General features: G+C 47.0%; 1 protein-coding gene across 2 annotated transcripts in view; it reads left to right on the top strand.

Annotated features, from left to right (window-relative positions):
• LOC138569641 (alpha-N-acetylgalactosaminidase-like) overlaps positions 1 to 16657 on the top strand; it is a 358057-nt gene that overhangs the window by 139954 nt on the left and 201446 nt on the right. For both annotated transcript variants that reach the window (XM_069647792.1, XM_069647791.1), the window contains exon 5: positions 8758 to 8852. In XM_069647792.1, the coding sequence (XP_069503893.1) occupies positions 8758 to 8852 (95 nt within the window). The remainder of the gene's footprint in view (positions 1 to 8757; positions 8853 to 16657) is intronic.

The raw sequence follows: 16657 nt of genomic DNA, 5'->3' as shown, positions 1-16657 counted from the left end.
AGCTCTGGGGTATGCATCTCCCTTTTTGCCCACCTCCCTCGCCACGGAAGCCACCCCCTACCTGATTGTCTCAAGTGGTGTTCCTCTGAGTTTAGGACTCTCGTCCTGGTCTGGCCTCTTGGTCAGCACAAAATTGCTTATGAGACTTTCGCACTGGCCTTTGTGTCGGCCTTTCAGAGACTCTATCTTCTTGTTCCCACAGCTCGGTCGGTGCAGAAGTTCTTATGCAACTTGTCAGCTGGGCTCTGCGGGGACCCGCCGATCCTCCTATTTCTTGCTTTTAGTTCAGTTGGGGCAGAGTTGCTTATGCGGCTTCACCACTGGCCCCTGTCCTACCCAAACACTCACGTGTCCTTGTGGCATTACCGGGCATCTCTGGCAGGCTGTCTCCTGTGTCTTGCTGGTTCCTGTTATGCCGTCACTGGCATTTTCTCGCTCTTTCCGGCCACACCACCTTTGGCGTCTTCTGTGTATTTTACCTTTGCAGGGCCTGCTCAGCCTCCTCTGTGATTGGCTGACCCATGGACACGCCTGCACTGGGCTGGTTCACTCGCCTCCTTTTTGTCTTCAGAGGAAATTAGGCATAGTTGGGGGGGTCAGAGAAGCCAATTCAGCAATTGGTAATGGGTGTACATGGTCATTCCAAAAACCATCCTCTAAGGTGTTAATGCCTGGTGTGGATAGTGACGTGTCCCGTGGTTGGTGTCTCTGTCCTCTGAGAGGGAGTCGCCACCAGAGGGATATTGCTTACCCTGTCCCGTAGGGGTTGTTGTGTAGTGGGCTCCCTAGTCCCAAAGTGGGTGGCTTCCCCTTGGGGAGAGATGCCGATCTCCCTGGGTTTGTCACAGCACCTAGTTGAAACAAGCATAAATATTTAGTACGAATAAATAGAATTAAAATCAACTGAATGTTGTTAAAAACAAATGCATAGGAGGCATGGCCAAGATGGCGGCAGTGCAAGAGTACTTAAATTGAGCTTCGCAAACACTCACCTATAAACGTTGCTCTCCGCCGGTCTTTCCATTTTGCAGGTCCAGGTTCCGAACGAGAAGGACTCCGTGAGATGAGTGAATGCTGAGAGAAAAAACGTCATCTGGTGGCAACTGCGTGGCGACCCTTGGTTGTCCCAAGAGGGACCCAAGCATCGCTGTATCACCCAAAGGGTTGAGGGAGCAAGTAATGCATGCAAGTTGGGAGGGCGAGAGCAGCGATGCTTTGGAGCCACGACGCAGAGGACCACCGTTCTCTTGTCTTTCTGCAGAGCAATCTTCTCTTTGGTGCAGCTGAGAAGGGTCTCCCCGTTGAGGTGTGATTGTGGAAGCCTTCTTCGATGTTCGCAGAGTAATTCGAAGTGCCCATAGTGAAGCCTGACTGGGGGCAGCCATTTTTCTTTAGGGAAGAAACCTTTTAACACTGTTGGGATCTGAGGCTACCTATAGTTTTATTAGACCACACATACAAAGAATATTTCAAGTCTTTGTCACACCTACATGGACTTGCCTATTGAAATGTTTGATCTACGTTACAAAATGTCAACATACGACAGCCCTTGAGATGATTTAAGACTCTGGGGCAATGTTACTGCACGCTACTTCTACTGCTTTCAGACCTTTGCATTTTTATGACACGGCAAGGAAACTAAAACATGGCATTTCGGAAAAGTAAGAGAAAGAAGTGGGCGGACTGATTTCTTTTTTATTTATTTTTTCGCAACAGGTGGACTACTCCGGGGGAGTCCAGGTGGGCGACTTCCCCATCTCAAGATCTCTGCTGGTGGCCCTGTACGTATTGAGAAATCTGTCTTAAGGCTGGAAAATAAATTTGACAAACTTGGTGAAAAAGTGGCGCAGCTGGAAATGAGAACCTCTACGCTCAAGCAGAGAACTAATGAACTGGACAAGCAGTGTACTCGACTGGCGCCAGTAGTGATGGTGCTTTTGTGAGAAACATGCCTGCGGGGGCCGGTGCTCCCGGAGATCCGGCCCCTGCAGGCATTCTTGAAGTCTAGCGGTTGGGAAAAGGTGCGGTACATTGCTACAGGCACCCTCATTTCGGGACAGCCAGACTTCGAACAATTAATCAAACTCATTCCTTGGTATTTTTTCACAAGCGGTGCAAAACATCGCAATTAATTATTAAGAGACATCTCTCAAACTAGTTTTCAGAGAGGTCATATAGGTTAAAAGTCAAAATGGAAAGCCCAGAATGTGTTTGGTTTTATTTTTTATTTCTCTTCATTTTGAATTTGTTTACCCACACTTTAGTGCAAGATGTCAGAAGGTGGCTAGGGTAACAATTTGTGGTGAGAGCTTTCACTGAGAAATCCACTAACTGAGCAGACGACACGTTATGGCATAAATGTTAATTCTTGCGCCTGTGGAAAAACCAGAGGGTGTTTCACAACCCAGTCCCCAGGGATTCCGTACTCTGGTGGCCAGGAAAGGGCCCTCGATTTTGGATCATGACCAGGGTGTCAGAAAAGCGAGGAAGGATCACCTGGGTAAGGGGTCCTTGGGGAGTGAGGGAGAGACGCCCGATGGCGAGACATGGTTCCCCCCTTTCCCAACTCTTATCTAACTTCCATCCCTACCTATTTTCTGGGACACTACAACTCCCATGATCCTTATACCTTCTTTGCGAGCAGAAACACTGAGACGAGGAAGATGAGGACTGGGGCTAGTAAGACCAACTCGGGCTTATTCACATACACCCGCCATACATTAACCATCACGCTGACAATAAAAGGTGGAGTGCACAGACACACTTTGAGAAAGGCGAGGTACGAGAAGGAGCAACTCAGCCAGGGCTGTGGGGAAGCAGGCTACAGAGAACGGAAGACCAAGCAGCTGTTCGACTGCGAGAGAGCAAGAGGAAGCCAGACGAGAGATTTGTGTTTCCAAAGGGCCTGAGGGGTTCGCCATAAGAAGCCGAAGAGCTGAAGGGAATATTCCTTTGATGTGCATGAAAGTTGCCAGCTTCCCTCCCGTAACGGGAGTGTTGGGGAGGAACCGAAGGGCCGATGGTGGAGGCCAGAGCTTGAACATTCTAGAAGGAAAAGACAGTAAAGCCGAACACAGCCGGTGAGTTCCGTGGCGAGAGCCCGGTTTGTGAAAGGTGCGTGTGATAACAATAATAAGCAAGGTTACACATCTGAAGTAAAGCAAGAAGAGAAAGAGACGACACAAGTTAGCAGCAGAGTGGTTCTGCGAAACGAAGCGCAATGCAGAAAGTCTCTATGAATCACGAAAAGTATCTCCCGGTGAAGAGAAGCATTTATGAAATTTAAAGTGAACGCAGTGAAAGTAAATAAAAGCGGGATGTTGCAAGAAAGTGAACCGTGATCCAGAAAAGTTTAAGTGTTTCTGAACTCGCTCATGAGAAAAGCAAAGCCAAGCCAGGGGAAGGTTGCCAGAAAGTGAAACTACAAGGCTCAAAAAGCGTTTCAAGAGACAGGCTCAAGCCCAGCCGAGGGAAGCCTATAGCGGAACTGGGTTGGTTGAAGTGGTCATGCAGAGGTCTAGCAAATCCTCTGCAGTTTCGAAAGTCTTCGACTGTTGGGTTGAACTGAACAGACTCGAGCCTGACTAAGGAAAGTCCGATGGTGTGTTTTGTGTAAAAGCTTGGGGGAAGGGAACCCCAAGAGAAAGGACGGGTTTGGGCTCTGCAGAGGGGAGCCTGTAATTGAACTGTATACCTAATTTGTGTAAAAACTTGGGGAAGGGAACCCAAGAAAGAGGAGGCTCAAGCCCGACAGAAGAAAGCCTTCATTGTAAACTGTGATATTTTAAGAAATAATAATAATAATAAAAAGACAGACTTGAGCACGACTGAGGGAAGTCTGATTGTGAAAGTGTGGTACCCTGAAAGAACTGTCGTTCAACTACAATTACCGCAAATACCGAGACCCTGTGGTTGGAACGTGAGGAAGGGAGATGTAGCCAGTTCATAGAAGCCATTCTGATATTTATTTTTGAAATGCTATTTTCTTTTGCAAACATCCCATTTCCCATTTGTTTATGGAGAGCGAGGGCAAGGTTAAGTTTCTTTAGTATAGGCCCTTTTTGTTTTGACAAGATTGACTAGGACTGTTCTCTTTTAGGTGATGGTCGAGAATACTCCCATTTTAGCTGTAGGGCCAGGCAGGAAGTCTCCAACCCTTTCTGCAGATAATAAAGGTTTTTGAAACTTGCATCACTTGTGTCTAACTGTTGATACCATGCCTTCTTCACAAGCCTCTAAGAGCATGATAGTGTAGTGATCTGGAAATAAATAACCTGGATCGAAGAAGACTAAAGCCCCATTATCCTTAGGAGTTTATTAGAGAAGGACCGCCCTGTGTGAGGAGATGATTTACTTCTCCGCTGTTATTGTTTTATTTTGCTGTCTGGTTTTTCAAAGTCTTCCGAGAACCCTTGGGATTCCACAGTTTGTGAGGGTCCTTTGTCCACTTTCTCCCAGTGGATCAGGAAACCTTAATTTGCACATTCGCCATCTTGCGATAGGCCCGAGTATGAATATTGCGTTGTCGAGGTATATGATCATTTACACTAGTTGTGTTGATGGCGCCCTTGACACTGGTTTCAAAAAGCACCAGAGTACCGACGAAAGCCCAGAGGGAAGGTGCACAAGCCTCAAGATTTGTCCAGCACAATGATTTTACACATAGCCTCTTTGAGGACCATACATGGAGGGGGGTGGTGTAGATGGGATGGATTGCTATATGCGCACTTTGATTGGCCGGGTGCGCCAGTCAGTCTGCTCTTTTTGGATGTGGTTGCTCTCCTTTTTGGAATGCCAGTAAACGACCAAATTGAGTGGTTTGAGATGGATCACTGGCCTCCTCCTCTTTTACTTTCCTTTCATGAGAAATCGGTTAGTCACAAATACTTGTGGGTGATGGGTAGCCTGTACCCTCACTCGCTTGTAAGAAAGAAGATGTGCCCCCTTTGTCCACAATTTCTTTTCCCTCTGATGAAAATTCTTTTGATATCATTTTTGTGTGAAAGGATATTGCTTAAAAATCCAGCCTAAATCATTGGATCTGCAAAACCCAGGAGCCCCCGGGGATCAACCAGACTCCCTTTATGCAGGTAAAAAAAATGTATGGGTCCACTTTTGATCTTGCCATAATGCACTAATTCTCTTCTGTGTTGGCTTTGTGACGAATTGAGGGAATTTGTCCTTTCTCTCCAAGGGGGAGATCCCGCTCCCCCCACAACTAAATATCCCCCAACCCCCCCGTGAGGCTAGGGAGGTAAGCCTGCTCCGTAAAACACTCCCTCTGGGTCAAGGCAAGTGTGACCTCACCAGGAGAGACTCCCCTCTTCAGGGACAAGGATTCCCATTCCTGTGAGGAACTAGAGCCGTACACACTATGGCCTCCATGGCAGCCTCTCTAATATCTGACGTTTATGAAATTCAAGACTGGGATGAAGAAACTCCTCAGATACCAGTATCTTATAGGAAAAGAAGCTTTAACTCTGAATTTTCCATTCACTGAGATGAGTATGCTAAAGAAAATACTCTGGACAGAGAGAGGAGAGAGCACAACAAATACGTGGACTAGAGACTGCCCAACACTGTATAATAACTGGTGGAGGGGGAAGCCGCTCAATCGAGGAAGCCCCTGAGTTTCAAACTAGTCAGAGACGGCAAGCTGGGATGCCGAAGTCCGGCTCAACCCCTGCACGAGAAACCAGAAGGGCAGGAGCCTGAAGCGAGGGACTGGCACACTAGAGTCAGTGCGCAACCACAGCATGAGAGAACAGGGCAGGAGCCCCAAGGAAGGTGGTAGTGTGACCACAGAAGGCCCTTGGTGGATCGTCGGTCCAAGGAAATTCGCCAAAACCATCACGCACAGAGAACTGCATGGTGTCCGGATCCTCGTCGGAAGACTGGGACACCATAAAGAGAAGAGAGACCAGAAGAAGCACGCTGATGAAGGCAAGATGGCCACGCTCTGACACCTGAGAGAAGGTTGCAGAAGGACGGGGAGAACAAGGATCACGGGAGGCTGAGCAGGAGTTATGTTATGGTAACTTGTATAGCGCACATTCACCCATAGATATCCTGGCGCTTGAAAGAGGCAAGACCATAACAAAGCAGGAAGCCAAGCAGAAGAGAGAACAGGGATTCAGAAAAGATTACTTTCCGGAAAGCCAGATGATTAGGAATGAGTTTAATAGAACGGGGCAGACTATTCCACAGAAGAGCCACCGAAATGGAGCAGGTGCGGCCACCCAATCATGCGTGGCAGTAAGGAGGTATGCAGAGGCCGCCAGCAGAGGCTGATAATAAAGGGAGATTAGGTGTGTAATGCTCAAATTTGGTAACTAAATACTCAGCACTTATGCCGTGAGCAGCCCGGTGGACGATGCAGAGGCTCTTAAATTTAACGTGTTGTGCAACAGGAAGCCAGTGCAGCGAGAATAATACTGGAGTGATATGGGAACCATAGGGGGGGGGGTTCCCGTTGCTAGTCTCGCCACCAGGTTTTGTAGGCGTTGAAGTCTGCCAACCAGCCCCTTAGGTTGCGCCAGGTATAGCGAATTACAGTAGTCCAGCCTAAGAATCATATCTGCGACTACTGGAGGGCGAAGTGATGCTGGAATCAGATGGAACACTTTCCTCAATATTTTAAGCTGAAAATGTCCCTGACATACCGAGGCTACTTGGGCTGTTAAGGAGAGAGCAGCTGACATGATTATTCCGAGATTTTTTACCTTAGGGGAGGGCCTAGGGAGTGGGCCAAGAAAGGACGTCCAGAAGGAGGCAATCTACAGTGAAGGGTCAGGAGGGGAGCCCACCACCAGCACCTCGTTCTTCAGCCAGTTATGGCCCATCCACTCACCAGCGGCAGCTAGGCACTTATGAAGGCACACAAAGACCCCCCTGCTGGATCAAGATCTAAACGGATCAACAGCTGGGTATCCTCTGCATATGAATAGCACCTGATGCCGAGGGAGTGAATAAGGCGAACCAGCAAAAAGATGTAGATATTAAAAACAATAGGTCACAAGGCGGAACCCTGGGGGACACCAGAACTGAGATGGAAGGGTTTAGAGACAAAAGGTGGTAGCAAGAGACTTTGGGTTCTGTCAGACAAAAAAGATCCAACCCAGGAGTCCTTATCTGGTGCGAACAATTCATCTCAGTAGAAGTCATGAGACAAATATATCCTTGAAGCATATTGCTTTAAATGAGTAGGATACAAGCAAATAAATAACATTAAGATAATGGAACAAGAGATAACAATTTCATGGTAGAAGGGGAGAGTCCTTAGATATTTTGCACAAGAGGAAGAGAATATCAAAAGGGCTGAATATTCTGAACCAGACTTCAGAGGAATTGGACAATTGAAACAAATAAAGAATCCAGTAGAACAAAGTAAGGTAAGCTTTACTTTACCCAGAAGAAAAGACTTATCCATCTTCCCAAGCAAGGTATGCTGGAAATAACAACCAAGAGTTTATAGCTTCTAAAAGGACCCCAAAAGGTGCTCTGAAGGAGAAGGGTAAAACCAGAATGCAATTAAAGAGTTACAGAAACTGATCCAAGAAATCACAAGAGACTCATAGGCAGGTACTACCGATAGAGACAAGGAAAGTTAGGCCTTTTCCTTTTATTTTAATGAAACTTGTGAAACATGTCTGCAAAGTGTCTGCGTCCTTCTTCTGAAAAGCCACAACACCTTCTTTGCAGATGATACAGGTGGGTCTGCAGCCCCAACATAAACCGTTGGTGGGAATCTTTTTAATTCATATTTGGGTTGTATCAATGGCTGTATGCAGACCTGCAAACTTCCATGTACCTATCAAAAGGATCCCCAAATAGCACCTTTTGTATGCAACACAAGCAGCCTTTAAAAAATAAATAACCTGCCCGTTATTGGTAGCCAGTCTAGATTCCTCATAGTGTGAGAAATCAATTGAAACCTTTTAAACTCAACCATTAGTCAAGCTGAATGATGTACTCATTTGCTTGGTGCAAGACCAGTGGAACGGATGCCAGAGAGGAGTGCATTCCCACCCATCCATTAGTGATTGTGTTCGGGGCAGCCATACAATCTCTGGTATGGAGATTGGCAAGAAATAATTTTGGTGCACCGGATTATATGATACCAGACCTTTTGGCTATGTGTTGTTTGTAGTATGACGTGTTATAGATATGCATTTATTATAGAGCACACCACAGAATCCCAGGTTAGGAAACGATACCGGGATTGAATAGTTATTTAGAACAGGCCCCAAGGAATAATTACACAATGTACTGGGAGGCAGAAAGTGGTCTGTTCGACCAGATTAATATTACAGATCACTTTTACAAAGCTTGACCCTTAGAATGCTTAACTCTGGGGAAAAAACAAAGCGCAGGCAAATACTAACCAAATACAGACTGGCTGATGTTGATCGCAGAGGACTGAATCTGCCAAAAGCATGACTCAGATGTTGCATTCAAAGACATTTGGGACACTTACTATTTTATTCTTGAAGTTTGGGAATTATTTTCCAGTGAAACAGGAGAAAAACAACCCCTTCCTCACAGGATACCAACAAGAATTAGTAATGAGAGCAGCAACATGTCTCTATATGTTACCAAAGACTTGGCGCATAAATTGCAAATGACCACTACTGACAATATATGTATCCTATGCATTTTCTTTCTTTTCAATTATTGATTTTCCTATCAATGGAGTACCTTGCATGCCATAATCTGAAATTGAATTCCCCCATCTCATGTATCACCCTTTTTCCTTAGGCTATCAGAAGATGAGCAGTGCTTTGAATGCTACAGGCAGACCCATTCTTTACTCTTGCAGCTGGCCAGCTTATGAAGGTGGACTCCCTCCACAGGTACAGCTTACATCATTGGTCTTAATGCATGCTAAGCAGTTTTTGCAAGCCTTGTTCTGATAAAAAAAAAAGTGGCACCTTTTAGAACTGTGGAGGATAAGTCAGTAGTTATCTAATCCCATCCTCCTTTTTGAAAAACATTTTTAATTTTTTTTAAAAAAGTTTATTTTATTTTTTAACTAACACTAATTTTAGGGGGCTATTGTACCTACGGATTTGTTATATGTTGTGTTAAAAATGCCACTAATGGAAAAAGCACCACTGAACCTCACTGTGTTTCTAGAAAAGATGCTCTGCACTGGTGGCATTATTGGAGGTGTGTTTCTCTGACTAGGTTGTTGGGTAAAGAGCCAGGAGACCCAAGATCTACTCACAGCGTAACTGTTTGACTAAAGAGTGTGATTGTGGGGACATACTTTATTGGCCGTGCCTCGTGTTTCCTACCTGTCTAAATTGGGAATCCTTACACCAACGTTGGGCCCTATTTTAGAATATTAACATTCAAACGTATATCTGTTATGTTACTATGCTTTTCTACTGCACAATTGTCACCATAGTGGTTTCAATGGGCTAATCATGTCTGTGGTCTATTGTGCCCTTGCCTTTTGGAAGCCAGACTGTACTCTGCTGGGGAAGGAGAGCAAAGGTGAAGTAAGAGGAAGGTAAAGCTGGTAAAGGAGATTGTAGACGCAGGGAGGGATCCAGGCACGGCAGGAAATGCTTTGTATTAATTAGTGTGGCTGCATTTTCGTCCACCTAATATCATGATCCTTTAGATGGAATAGACCTGACGCATGACCTTCTGGTGGGTGAATATATGCATTGGGGATTCCAAGCAGTTTGAGAAGAGTTCTAGGTTCGAGATCAAACATGCGTTGGCTGCTTGATGGCATGCTGAGTCAATCTTGGCAGAAATGTAAGTTGGGGATTTTGGGCAATGCCGCAACCTATCGCACACGTTTCTAGTAATAATTCTTTATTAAGCTTTGCAAGACCTGTTTTTAGGTTGGATGATTGTCGACTTAGTAGGGATTAATTGTAGAACTAATATAGAAATCTTTAGTAAACCAGTGTCAATGTTGGGATAACTTAAAGTGAAGGTCTTTAGTTGATTCACTGCACCTTCATGGTATCCAAGATGTAAACCGAAGTCTTGTACCTATTCCTAGGAGTCTGTTCCTCCTGCAACACCGTATTCTTAAAACAAAAGCAGCACTAATGACCAACAGAATAATTCCAAACCTAAACCTTATCAGTCCTTTAGTCTCTAGGCTAACCTCAAACTATAACACAAGCATTCTCAGCGTTTGGCCAACAAACATTTTCATAATCTAGTTCTTCCAAGTTGTCAGGGAGAGATGTTCTTTTTACAAATCTTACTCTGTCCTGAGCCTTCAAGTACTAATGCTGGACTCACTTCGTTAACTCAAGGTGAGCGAGAATTTATTTTTTTATCTACCTCAGCTCTTGCATTTACTTTTGTTCTGGAACCACTGGACACTCCTAACGTTCCAGTGTGGGGAGACATATCCTCTTTGTTTTGACTACCATGCCTTCCTAAGGCAGCAACCCCCTGCCAGGAATGTCTCAAACTTCTTTAACATAAACTCTGGATATCCTGGTATACTCTCCTGCCAGGTATCACTTTCCAAAATTGATCATTACCTGATGGTATTTCTGCAATTTTCCTTCCGCTTTAGGTATCACACAATCGTACTTCTTCAATAACACAACTTGCTCACTCTAGTGGTTACTTGTACCAATTTTCCCCCATGCAGACATTTCATATGAGGGTTTGTTCAAGCTCCATCTGTCAATCTTCCTTTCAAATTCTCTTGGCAATGCATGTCAATCTCTCTTGGCAATGGTTGCCCCAGATTTCACCCAACGGACATCTCAAGTCAGGATAAATGGACAATTCTTGCCTGCCTCCTTATTTCTCTCAGGAGAAATGGACATTTCTTGCCTCCTTATTTCTCTGTGTCTTGGTTTATGGCAATGTGGTTTACAGGTTTCCCCAGCTGACATTTCATGTCAGAGGAATTTTACCATGTTTGCCATCTCTTTATAATTCTATTCGATCGATATTCAAAAGTATCCTTCAAATACTCTTTAACGACTCTGCTCGTTCTGGGGCCCCTTTCACTCTCAGGCTGACTCACCGGTATACCGTCCTGTTGCTGCAGGCGCCTTTCGCAGGGCTGGCTTCCCAGTCTGCACAGAGGTCTGTTTGGTTCCAGCGTAAGCGTTTGCTTCGTTAGCCGGCAGAACCTGCGCAGCTCTGCAGGGCCTCTCCTCTTCTGACTTTGCTGCACTTCGTTCACCATCTCTTTACCAGAGTTTCTCCTCTCTGGTCTATAATGCTGCTGACCTGCTGCAGGCAGCCGCGTTCTCACTGCGGCTCTTCTACTGTGAACTGCCTCGTTCACCGCTCCACGTACTCTGCAGCCTCTCTCTCTCCTCTCTCCTTTCCCGATCCTCCAGCTGCAGGTAACCTTTGGGTTTAAATCTCCCGTGCAGCTGATTCAATTTTGGACAACTAGAATGCACTTCATGCTAACTAGAATGTACTTCACCCTTAAGGCCCGATTCATAGGAAAAAGGGGAGCTTGCATGTAAAACGTGCGCAAGCTCCCTTTCATCGATTTATGGAAAACAATGTGTGGGGCTTACTGGAAACTTACGCTGAATCCGCACGGGTCGAACACTTCACTGCAACACCACAAACTCCTTGCGCGAGACGCACAGTGAAGGCACATTCTGTCTTGCGCAGTCACCTAAAAAGGAGGCGGAACACGTGAAATGGGGAACAACAAGCGTAAATGTGGGCGTTACGCGGGAAGTACCACAGCAAAATACCTGCAACACCCACACGTGCGCGATCAACACATATTCATGGAATCGAACGGGGCTAACCGGCACGCGGAAAAAGATGCGCTAATCCGGAAACACATCTGCCAAGCAAAAGCAGGCGTAAGCTTCACTGCGCACTAAAAACAATACATAAAAAGTGCACGTGAAAAACCAGCGCGCATATACAGCTACGATGAATGTCCCATTTTTCGCAGCAGTGATCGCGGGACATCGCAGGAGGAGGAGGATGGCCAGGGCATGCTTTTTTTTTTTTTTTTTTTTTTTTTTTTTACACAGAACCAGCCTTATTGGGATGACTGATGACCAGGTCTATGGCAGGTATAGGTTTCCACCTCATATTATATTAGACCTGGTCATGGAGTCGCAAGATGACCTCACATCACCCACCCTGTACTCCCAAGCACTGAGCCCCTTGGAAAAGGTGCTCAATGTACTGCATTTTTTGGTCACTGGGTCATTTCAGCGGATAACTGCCATAGTCGGGGCATTTCACAGGCCACGCAGTCAAGCTGCCTACACCAGGTGTTGGCAATCATGACTGCACGCCCCTCAGTCCGCAGGCACATATACATGCCCATAACACCTGCAGAAAGGCAGGCCGTGGTCCAGGACCTTTACAGGGTGGTGCACTTCCCTAAAGTGCTTGGTGCCATTGATTGCACCCATGTGGCCCTACGTCCACCTAGGGCCACAGAGCACATCAATCGCAAGCACTTGCATTCCATCAACGTGCAGGTTGTATGTGATTCCAAGGGAATCATTACCTCTGTAGATGCCAACTATTCAGGGTACACCCATGATGGTTTCATATTCAGAATGTTACCCCTAAACCAGGTCCTGGGAGGCATGGCAACACATGGCTCATTGGTGAGTACAAATGGCCCTGCAAATGCATGCATGTCTCACACAGACAAAACCACACCAGTGACAACCCATCTCACCTCTGCAGGGGACAGTGCCTATCCTCTGAGCACCTACATGATGATGCCAATACGGAACCCCACCACACCAGGTAAGATACAACGCAGCCCATATTGCAACTAGGGGCATAGTGGAGTGCACATTCGGAGTGCTAAAGCCATGCTTCTGCTCCCTTGACCTCTCTGGTGGTGAGCTACTATATGCGCCACCAATAGTGTGCAGGATCATTGTGGCAGCATGTTTCCTGCACAACATTGCAACATGGCGTGGCGTACCGGTGGACATGGTGGAGCCCCCACATCCCCAACCACATGCACAGCGACTACCCATGAGAGGGGAAAGGGCACGTGGCGAGGCTGCCCGTACCCAGCTTGTGCACAATTTTTCACCTAAAATCCAACCCCTGCGGAGTGCACACAGCCCTGGCACGTTCCAGGTGACAGTCGATGATGACAAAGGGAAAATCATGTGTCCCAACCTTACCACCCTGAGAACCTATCCTTGGAAGTGCCACATTGTGTGCATCCCTTAGAACTTAAACCAACTCAATCTGCTGTGCACAAAGGTAGCACATGGAAGATGTAGCATGTCACTAACACCATGGCAAAGTACCTCTAAATGCCGGTATGTCACGTAAACCATCCCACACTCCATTTCACCTGGTCGCCACACCTTGCCATGGCATGCAATGTCCAAAGTGTAGATCAAAGGCCATCACTCAACTCCACTGTCGCAAAGTGTTCAACGGAACCAGTTCATAAAAAGTCACTTTCACACATCAAACTCATCAATGTACACAGGGACACCACAGGCCAGAATAGTGAATATGTCTGACGGTGACCAATCATAACTGCACAAGTGCCTCAACATGTCGTAACTTGCACATGCCACCCTTGCATCATTTCGGGTGGCCCTGATAACTAAAGTGGGCAGGGAAGCGCATACAGACCGAAGGCCAACAATAATACAGATATGCAAGCCAATACATGAAGATGTAACATGATCAAAGGATGGATCCCAATGTACAAACAAAAAGGGATGGCAACCATGCACTGGACATACAATCATGAATCCCACTAGGGGTGTATACACAGGCTGGACTTGAGACTGTCCACAGATAGAAAGGAACCCCAATGCGTCTGTGTAAGTTACTTTCACACGCTGCCCTCCTTGCAATCCCATGGAAAAGGGGAAGCAGGAGTGGCATGTGTCTGGACCGAAGGCACAAACACCAACACGAGGCAAGCCTCTATGGGTCCAGCTGGAACCTACAGTGGATGCCCTCGGATGCCACACAAAGCAACATACTGCACATAAATGCACAATAAAAAAACAAAAAGCCACAGTGGCTGGGGTGGTGGGGGGGAGGTAGTTGTGGGGAGATGGCCCTCAGGATGGTGGAGTGGCAGGGTGCACGTTAACATCCACATGTGCGGGTGTTGAGAAGAAAAAACAAAACACTTCCATGGGTTCATGGGTCGCACCGCTATGATGGATTGGGAGAGCTGACGCTGTTGTCGCCACCCTCTGGTGTAGCATTAGAAGGTGGTAGTGTTAAGGAAGGGAGGATCCACAAGCATAGCCCTGGCCTGCTCCTCCATGGCATCGGCCATGCAGGACTGATCTGCTTGCATCTGCAACATGATGGCTCGGAGGTTCCCATCCAACACCTCACGGGATGCACAGAGTTCCTCTGTGATGGTATATAACAGTTGCATCTGCTGTTCAGACCGTCTACTGCGGGCTTCCTCAAGTGCAGTCAGTGTCATTCTGAGGGACCTATACTCTTCCCTCGGGGCGTTCCTGTGTGCATAACCCTCTGCATCCAGGGATGCCCGCAGAGCCCTGAGTTCCGTCCATAGGCTCCTGTTGCTGCCTACATGTGCAGCCTCTCTGAGCGGCATGTGGACCACATTGCCTGCAGCTGGAGCTCCACCTGTCTTTCTGGGGGCATCATGGAATTGGCCACCATTCACATGCCCTGAGCCAACATCTCATAGGAAGCCCCCTGTTGCCGTGCAACAGCATACATGGACTGCTCCCACACAGTATTACCAGCTGATGCACAGCCACCGCGTTGGCGGACCCACGCCTGGCAGGCCCAAGGGAACCTGGCCATTGATGTGATGTGCCTGTCTGTGGCTGCAGGACTGCATCCCTCACTTGATCAGCTGTCCCAGGACCAGGAGGGTGACCCTGCATCTGTAACCACCACAGACTGATGTACCAACACTGACTGGTCCTGTGAGGGGTCTTCACCCCCCTGCAGATGTTTGGGACACGACAGCACCCACATTTGATCCACTCACCTGCGAGAGTGTTGAGGAAGCCATATCTGGTTCACCATCAGATCCAAAGGAATCATCAGAGGCAGAGTCCGACTGAGTCAGGGCCAGTCTAGACTGTAGCACCAGTGGATCTTCATGGGCTACCACACCACGTCCTCCACTGGTGGTTGGTAGCGGCTCAGTATCCTGTACCCCCTCCTCCTCTGCATCAAGTGCCTTATCACCTGCACATGGACAGAAAAGGAAGTGAAGACCCATGTTAATTGCACAGCCCACTCACACAGCTACCACAATGTTCACATGCAACACATTAACCTGCCATGTCACTCATGGCACAAAAGACCATGCACGTATGCAGTGTAAATGGAAGGGAAGGGAACAATGAATGCAGCCATGGATGTGTGATCAGGGGCTCAACAACACATGTAGTGCATGGTGCATAGCACCTGCTTCACACACAAGCACCTGACGTGCAATACACAGATGCCGCATAGCCATGCATGAACTGCCAAACAGCATGAGATGGAACCTGATGACTACAGTCCCGGAGCCATGTACAATAGTTGTGTATTTTGGTTTTGCGAGTACAATTTGATGCAATGTCACAAGTGTCACAATGCGCAACGATGCTAGGGTGTCGGAATGGCGTGAACTCGAGCACACTGATACCATGATGCGAGGTCACATTGACATCACGCCAGTGGCTAGACATGTTGAAGGGGATACCTGGGTTTGTAAGTGAGAGGGGGCAGTGCAGAACATGTGAACGGCCTCAATTTAAAACATGAATACGTCACCAGTAATGCAAATGTTGTGGCCTGTTGGGAGTGGAAGGGCAAATGCACACATCAGGTGCAAAGTGGCGGTAGTGGGTTGTAGGGGTACAGTAAACGCACATCAAGTGCAGGGGATGGCCCGGATACAGTGCATGGGTGAAAACGTAGACTCGGAGGACCGTGTCGAAGATCAGATTGTAGCCTGGTCACTAGTGCATCCTCTGTCATCATGGACTCTAGCAGGGGAGAGGAGGATAGTAAGTACAACACATGAGGTAGCATCGGATGTGCCTACATACCTGGAGAAGGTTCACCTCCAGTTCCATTGAGCCAGAGAGGCTGTACCAGAGGGAGGACCCAGTCAAAGACGGACATCAACCACCAACTCATTGCAGTGAGGAGCTACCGACCAAGAGTGATTGTGAAATTGATGAGTGAAGACTATGACAGGTAAGCAAATCTTTAAGATGGAGTTGAAGTAATATTGTTGAAGAAAAGCTGTGGGTTCGCAATTAAAATCTGTGCGCTAGTAATCACTGATTGGAGTAAAAGTTCTATTGAAAATTGTAAGGTGTCAGCAGCATTACCACCCACGCAGCCAGACCACCCTGGCTGGAACTGAAAATTGGTAGACGAAAGGGTGAGGTGGAGACGCGCTAGATACTACAACAATAAGGCACACACATAATATAGTTGATGTTTTAATGCTGTGGCTGTTTCTGCTACAATTAAAACATCAACTATATTATTTGTGTGCCTTATTGTTGTAGTATCTAGTGCGTCTCCACCTCACCCTTTCGTCTACCAATTTGAAGTAATATTGCCCCAGGACACCTAAGGACTTATGGGCAATGCACAGGGTTCAGGAAAGCAGTCGTAGCCACTGGGAAACAGTGGCATCATCACAATCCGAGGGAGACACAAATCCTGGCCCCAACCCAAAGGA

The sequence above is a fragment of the Ambystoma mexicanum genome, chromosome 2q (genome assembly GCF_040938575.1).
Source record: "Ambystoma mexicanum isolate Mex_15411 chromosome 2q, UKY_AmexF1_1, whole genome shotgun sequence".
Classification (NCBI taxonomy): Eukaryota; Metazoa; Chordata; class Amphibia; order Caudata; family Ambystomatidae; genus Ambystoma; species Ambystoma mexicanum.
Note: the sequence above shows the minus strand (reverse complement) of the source record. Positions and strands in the feature narration are given on the sequence as shown.